Below are 7963 nucleotides of genomic sequence, written 5' to 3'. Positions count from 1 at the left end.
TTTTAGCGCCTATGTTTTTAAAAATTTATTTGTATTCATAATTTTTAATCTTTTATCTGTACCCTAATTTATTTCTAATGTACCCATTCTTCTTTATTAATATACCACTTTGTTATATGTGAAATGTACCAATTTTTTTAACACTATGGATACATTTTTTCGCCATTTATTATTTCTTATTTTTACATAGTTTTTATCCATTTACTCAATCAAAATGTTTGAATATTTTTATTGTAACCATTTCTAATAGTATTATAATGAGGGATTTTAAATGTATAGGATTATAAATCTCATAAAATATCAAACAATTAATGTCAAAACTATAAAAATATAAATATTAATAGTAATATAATAAGGTGTACAAAGTCAAGGGACCTTGATCAAACTTTGAATACTATTAAGGTTTTAATCAAAGAATATTAAGGATTAGGGACTGCGTCCAAAATATCCCTACTTTCTATGTACTCACTTTTTGATTCGGCCCAATTGAAATGTCACGTGTTTCTTGTTTTTCAAGTCCAAGAAAAATTAATGTCGTGTTCATTATTTTTTTTAAACAATAAAACATGTGTTACTTTATCATTGGACAAGATCAATAAATACTCACTCACTAGTAAGTACCCAAATATTATCCGTTGTTAGTATAACAGCAACCTATCTCATAGTTGTTCGGTTGGTTGGAGTGCTTTAATCAGACTTAACCAAACGGAAATGGATAAGTGAAATTAATTTCTACAGTTAAGAACAAAGCAGATGACAAACAAAAATGAGAAAGAAGAAAAAAAGGAGGAGAAACCCAGCCGTGAGAAGTAGAACATGAAAGATCTAATTATTGCAATTAATTCAAGAATTAAGAAATTATGTTTTTTATGGTAATGTTAGGAAAATCAAAATTTTCAACTAAATTGTGTAAACCAAATAATGTGGTTGTTAATGATTGAATTATTAATCAAGTGTCGGTTAAGGTAATTATTTGTTATTGATGACACATCATTTAGCTTACAAATTTAGTTTAAAAATTTAATCTCCCTAATATTATCTTTTTTATTAAAACGTAAAAAGGTCCTTATTAATCACAAATTCAATACAAATAAATCAGACCAAAATTTTAGGAATTGCATTGATTACTTTAATAGTCATGTTAGGGGTAAATTTGACATGTTAGTATCAATAAGGAATTCCTAATCATTTGACTTATTTTAAAAAGTGGACTGTGGTTAAAAAAAATAAAAATAAAAATAAAAAGTGGACTATTCTTAATAGTAGTTCAAAAAATTGGACTTATTACATGTGCTTTTTGCATGAAGTAAAAAAAGTGAATTTTCATAATTCACTTGACATTTGACTAAATGATTGGTTCCAAAACATTTTCACCAAAAGTAATGTTAGGGGACTTTTAGGTCAAGGTGGAATTCGGCTTTGAGAACGTCCTCTTATCTCTCTTGGTTCGATTTTGTACCAAGTCCTGAATATCTCGAAAGAGTTAGCTCGCCTTAGGAAATATCCCGGTTAGATCAATGACTCGAAGATTAGCATGATTAAACAAATAATGGCTTGATCAAGAGAAGCGTTGTGTGAAAGCTAGAAGTTCATCAGTTTTTGCATGAAAGAGAGAAAGATTGGGTGGTTGTATGGTGTTCTCTATTGAACAATCTGGGTTCCCTAGGGTGGTAACAAGGCTTACAATGGCTCGAATACTCATAGGGAGGGCATGGAAAATACTAAGGTTGTAAAGTAATGCCTCCTGGGTTTCTTTGGTTGTCTATGTTATGCTGGGGGATTCAGATCACTCTCTAAAGTTCTTGACCTATATTTGTAGTTGAATGATTAATTCCCAATGAATCTTTAGTTATGGCTTGTTTCTTTCTCCTTTTTCTTCCTAGTTCTTATGCTACCCTTTATTTTGGTGCAAGATGGCTAGGTGTTGCCAACCTATGAAATCTGCATCATGTCTTCTTCCCAAGGCGTTGTTTTCCAAGGTCAACTTTCCACAAGCGTTACTTTTGGTAGTGCGTCTCATGGCTTTCATGCGTTGAATTTTTGTGTGAGCTGGGAATGGAAAGTTAGCCTCTCTCTTCATTAAATGTCTGCTTTGCTGGGGGTTTCACATGAGCCTAGGGTTATGACTTGGTTCCTTTCTATGAATGCTTTTTTCGTTCGCTATGTGCTGACTAGATGCGTACTCGCGCGATCGATGGACGGGGGAATTGCGTGAATGATGGATTGGTTAGCTTGCTAGGAAAAGGGGTAAACTAAGTCTGTTTTCTCTTAATGCTTGCCTATGTGGGCTACAAGGATTATGGGCTTTGATTTTAGGCCCCCCCAAGCATCCCAAAGTCCTCTATAACCTTGACTCCACATGGCCTCATAAACTCTCGTAACCATCCACACTACAATGCACTTGACAGGCCTCGAGCATGTGACTTGGGCTTATTTTAGCGGGACAAATAGGTATGGGCATGACATGATTTATATAAATGTATAACCTAATTACCATAGCATGGCATGGTCGTGAATATGTTCATTCCTTGATCTCGCACCTTTACATGTGTTTCGGCTTGACTTGGTGCTTTCATGGCAGTTGGCCTTGCTCATGACAATTTTGGGCTTCAACATTATCCCCTTGATTGTTTGGGCTATGAAAAATCTTGAATAGGCTAAGCAATCAAACTCAGGCCTAAATGAATATTTTAAAGATAGCCTTCATGATGGGACTTTTCCCCTTCCCACATGGCTACAAATGGCATCGTGACGATGTGCGCCCTTGTTTCCCGTGCATGTCTCATCATCTGAAGACTAGGTATTCCCTTACCTTTTTACTGTAATCGTTTTAAACTTCCCATCTCTCCAAAACAAGCATTTAATTTGTCATTACTTCTTCTTTTCTTATCTAACTCTTTTTTTTTTTCAAATTCCTCTATGCTCCATCTTTCTTCCTCTATCGCTCATCATCCTCTGTATTTCGGACTTCCTGTGTGCTTTGCTTGTGTTTTGCTGTCTTTTGCGACGAGCTCCTCTCATGTGAGGAAAAGTTTTACCTTTTTCTTTTCGTATTTTCTTGAAGGCTTTGGTGGTGGATTTTGAACACATTCCTACCCATTTTCTCCTTGCACACTAGGGACACTTTAGGGTTTTATAGGCGAGGGGTGCAATTTTCCCTCACGAAATATAATTCATATTCCTGGTTTTCAACTTTGAAACTTTGCATGCTTGCCTTTGTAGACTTCTTGCTTGTCATGCATATTGCACGATTGTCACTTAGCCTCGCTTGATTGCTTCTTGGTGTATAATCAAACATGATTAATTGATTACATTGTTTGGCTTGGATCTTTGTATAGCATTCTTTTCTCAGATTTTCTATATTTTGTGGCTGGTTGGCATGGCATGGGCACGTTCTGCATGATAGCATGTAGGGAGGCTAGTCCTATGTTAAAGTCTTGGGCTTTTGCATGTGTATGTTTGAGTTTCTAAAGATTCTGCTTTCCTCTAGGCATATTTGCTTGTCTTCCTAGGCTAGATTCTCACCTTTTGCCCTGTTGTGCTTCTTTTCAATATGTTTGGGTGGCTTATCTTACATGGCTTGGTGGATTGCGGCATTTTATAGTTTAACGTTCATGTCCTATAGGCAAACCATGGCTCTGGAATCCTCAAAGTGCTTGACTGCAGTAGAGCCGCCTCCTCTCTTTGGTCCTTAAAATAAAGCTTTAAGAAGGAAGAGTCTTCCCTGGAGTTGGCGCCTCTTATCAATCCTAGATGTATTTCACGTTGCTGTATAAAGAGTGGGATGTTTCCTGCGATCCGTATTCATTTCGACTTCTCGTGCGGTGAAACTACTGGCTGGGCCAAGTGGGTAAACCCCGAGCTTGGATTCTCGAATTAGTGTGAGGTATTGAAGAGTAAAAAGGTACTGGACTTTGTCTTCTTGACAAAGAAGGAAGCAATCCATGTGGAACTAGACTTCTTTAGGCTTATGGTTAGACACTGGAGCACAGAAGCCCACACCTTCGTCTGCGCTTAGGCGAATTCACCCCTACCTTGGAGGATGTGGCCAACATTATGCATTTTTCTATCTTGGGGAACGTAGATCCCTTTCACTATACCTATGGCTGATGTTGAGATATTCAAAGTGCTGCAGAATTGAGCCCCTACTTCCTTGAGTAAGGCGATTCATTTCAACGAATGGATTAAACATTTCTGGCATAAATTCTAGGAATCAAACTGCAAGTTCGAAGCTATGATATGTCTGTAAGAACATAGACGCATGCTGCCTTCAACTCTTGTGATTGTGCGGGGTCACGTAGTTCCGTTAACCTCATTATTCCTTGGTTTGTTGTATCACGAGTTAAATGAGATCCATGCTTTCGAGGAGCAGGTTGTCGGCAGCGTTCCAATCAAAAGTTTCTTACGTGTAAGCTTCCTACAAATATTTCTCTTAGATTAGATCCATGCTCAAGCTGTGGTCCATGCTCAAGCTGTGGTCCATGCTTTCAATTTTACAGTTCAACAAGACTAGGTGAAAGTTATTTTTTTAATCTGATTTCAAGGAGGTAATCGACTGTATCAACACTAGATCGAAGTCACCACCATGGGTGTATTTTCCCTACAGTTAGCCTAATTCGACTGAAGAGTCTCCTCGAACACCACAAATGGGTACGGGCTGCACGACAAGTGAACTATGCGGCCAACCTGGTCTCACTAACTATGAAGAAGACACGCCCGAAAAATTGGGTCAAAATACCCCCATCTTCTTTGATCTTCATGCTGTCTAGTGATGGGCTGCCTTGCTCCACCCCCCCCCCCCTTTTGTCTTCATAGTCATCGTCGCCTTTCCCTTTCTATTTTCTGTTTCGTTGTAGTGTCTTATATTTGTTTCTGTCTTTTGGGGGCCTTGGCTGTCTGTGTGGCCTGCCTGCCTTTTTTGTGTTTTCGTGGTTTGACACTTTTGACCTTATTTTTACTGAAAGTTTGTTTGACTAAAAAAAAAAAGAAGCTTACCAATTAGGCCTTGTGTGTGTAAACTTATGCATTGGGATGGGAAGGGAAAAATATGAGATAGAAAGTTCTAAGACCAACATTATTTCCCTTTAGAAATCGGTTGGTAACAGGTCTTGTGGAACCAAAGGGGTGCTGTTGCACCCCACAACACACCAAACCAAAGACGAAGAGTAGTATTCTAGTGGTGTTTTTTGTTACAAAAACACCCTCCCAATATTTTGCTCTCTTTTCTCAGACAGAAACACATGAAAAAATTCCAATACAAAATGCAAAATTTTGACGCCAACAAGCGCGTCACGCATGTCGGAAACGAGTGCACGTAGCCCAGCTGCCTTAAAAGTCGACAATCCCCCACCCTCTCTCCCCCGTACGCGACACCCCACGCGCCTCCACGTCTCTTCCTGCTGGAATGTGCCCAGCACCACCATCCCCGCTTCAGCGCGTGGGACACTTTTGAACGAAGGAAATAAATATACAATTAAATAATTCTCTTGTTTTTATTTCCAGAGTATAAACGACGCGTAGGGGCAGCGGTGGTCTGTCTGACACTCCCCCACAGCTCTCTGAAACTTACCGCGCGGTGTAAAAACGGAGGGTGAAAGGTGAGAGTGACCGGTTCAACCGGGAGTAGTCGGTTGGGAGTAGGAAATGGGAAAGTATATCAAGGGCTTTCAGGGAGCCAAGCTATTTTGTTTGCAGGGAGAGGTAGTGAGGGGACTGAGTTTATACAAAAATTTACACCTGACACACACTCTCTCACTCTCTCTCTCTCTCTCTCTCTCTCCCTCTCCCTCTCTCTATCTTCTCTCTCTAAACTCACTCAGCCCTCTCTTTATCTTCTTCTTTCTGGGTTGATTCTCTTTCATTAATTGGTGGGGTTTTTCCGTTTTTCTCTAATTTTAATCAATATATATTAATTAATTGAGATGGAGTTTGAGGATCAAGAGGAGCACGAGGAGGAGATGGAGATGGCGGCTAGCTACGACTCGCTCGGCAACTCAGCCGGAGGCCGAGTCAAAATGTCGAGTTCTGGACCAGATGGTTTGGCGCTAGCAGCGGCTGCTGCAGCGGCGGCGGCGTCTGATCAGCAGCAGCAACCAAGGAAGGCTGTGAGGTACCGGGAGTGCTTGAAGAACCACGCGGTGGGGATTGGAGGCCACGCGCTGGACGGGTGCTGCGAGTTCCTGGCGGCCGGCCCGGACGGCACGCTCGACGCGCTCAAGTGTGCCGCCTGCAACTGCCATCGGAACTTCCACCGAAAGGAGGGCGACCCGGTAGGACACGGTCTCGGAGTCATAACAGATGCGTACGGGCAGCTGGTGCCACACCACGGGCAGCAACACCACCCGCAGTTCTCACCGTACTACAGGACTCCAGCTGGTTACCTCCACGTGGCGGCGCACCACAGGCCGCTGGCTTTGCCGTCTACTTCGGGAGGGGGAGGGACCTACAGCGGGGGGCAGGAGCAGGATGACGACGTGTCGAATCCCAGCGGGGGCGGTGGCGGTGGCGGAGGGAGTGGGGGTTTGGGAATGGGAATGGGTATGCACGGAACGGCGTCCTCTGGGAAGAAGAGGTTTCGGACAAAGTTTAGTCAGGAGCAGAAGGAGAGGATGTTGAGCTTGGCGGAGCGGCTCGGGTGGAGGATTCAGAAGCAGGACGAACCGGCGGTTCAGCAATTCTGTAACGAGACCGGGGTGAAGCGCCACGTGCTCAAGGTTTGGATGCATAACAACAAACACACTCTGGGTAAGAAACCCTAGCTAAGCTCTTAAGCTTATGTGCTCATAACTTAAGCTCGAAACAAAACAAACCCCCAAAACCAAACAATGAACATGAACAACAACCCTCAACATGTACATCGTCGTCATCATCGACGTCGTTGTTTGATCTCTTCTGATGTTTTGTATTTATCATAATTTAGGACAACATCGTGACTTGGTTGCTAGCAAGCTAGCTACCATGTGGTAGTAGGATTTTATCAGTTATGGGGCATTCTTCTTCTGGATCAGTGTGCCTGCAGCTGACTTTGTTGAGTAAAACTCTACTACTTTCTCCGGATTTTAGTGTTTTAGCTTATTAGCTAGGGTTTCGTTTGGCTTAATTGATCCAGTAGCTAGCCGGTGTTATTTGAACACTTGATTTAGATGAATGTGGCCCATTAATTTGAACATTTTATCAGTACTGCATGTAAAATATGTATCTTAATTTGTTCATCTAGCTACCAAATGGGTTGACATTATCAATGTTTGTTGAGTGTGCAATCTTTAGCTGCGAATGCTGATCAAGATCATATCAATGTTTGTTGATTTTACAATTTAGAGAAGGACTTGCACCATGACGTCGTGTGGTCCAATATAATACAATTTCATTTGTAAGTTTATTTCTATGTGACAATATTGCATTGTAGGATTGCAATGTCACGTGCTTGTAAACCTGTTCCATGCAAATTGTTTTCCGCAATTTGTGTGTGATGACTTGTTGCTCCCTCCACAGTTAGTATGTGTGTGATGAGTTGGTTGAAGGGAGGATCAATCGAGCGTGTGTGATGGATTTTTGCATTTTCCTGTTTGATTTAATGACTATCGATCATGCCCGTCTTTTCTCCACATGTTTGTACATTTCTGCAGTGTGTCTATTGCTGCTGCTTCTTTTTCTCTTCTCATCAATTATTCAATCTCCCAAACCTTTCCGTTTTGGTCCACGAATCAGACGTTCTGTATTGGTATTAGCATTTGTTGAGAAGATTAATTGTATGATTGTATGGATGTTCTTCATTGACTGCAATGCAATGCAAACCTTTTTCTCTTTATTCATACCTACATATACCTATATATGATGAATATATGATGAATGCTTTCTATTTCCTTCCTTTTTCCCTTCAATTCTCTCTCTCTCTCTCTCTCTCTCTCTCTCTCTCTCTCTCTCTCTCTCTCTCTCTCTACCAAGTAGTAGTCTTTGCTGTTGC

General features: G+C 41.0%; 1 protein-coding gene across 1 annotated transcript; it reads left to right on the top strand.

The window, feature by feature from the left end:
* The first annotated feature begins 5576 nt into the window (after positions 1–5576).
* On the top strand, positions 5577–7237 carry LOC103401602 (zinc-finger homeodomain protein 2-like). Its single transcript, XM_008340314.4, has one exon. The coding sequence runs from the start codon at positions 5922–5924 to the stop codon at positions 6756–6758; it is 837 nt and encodes a 278-aa protein (XP_008338536.4). The 5' UTR covers positions 5577–5921; the 3' UTR covers positions 6759–7237.
* The last annotated feature ends 726 nt before the right edge of the window (positions 7238–7963 follow it).

Source organism: Malus domestica, chromosome 15 (genome assembly GCF_042453785.1).
Source record: "Malus domestica chromosome 15, GDT2T_hap1".
NCBI classification, from domain to species: Eukaryota; Viridiplantae; Streptophyta; class Magnoliopsida; order Rosales; family Rosaceae; genus Malus; species Malus domestica.
This window is presented reverse-complemented; position numbering and strand designations above follow the sequence as displayed.

What these genes read in the sequence shown, in the direction of transcription:
- LOC103401602 (XM_008340314.4), top strand. Translation starts at nt 5,922, where the DNA reads ATGGAGTTTGAGGATCAAGAGGAGCACGAGGAGGAGATGGAGATGGCG.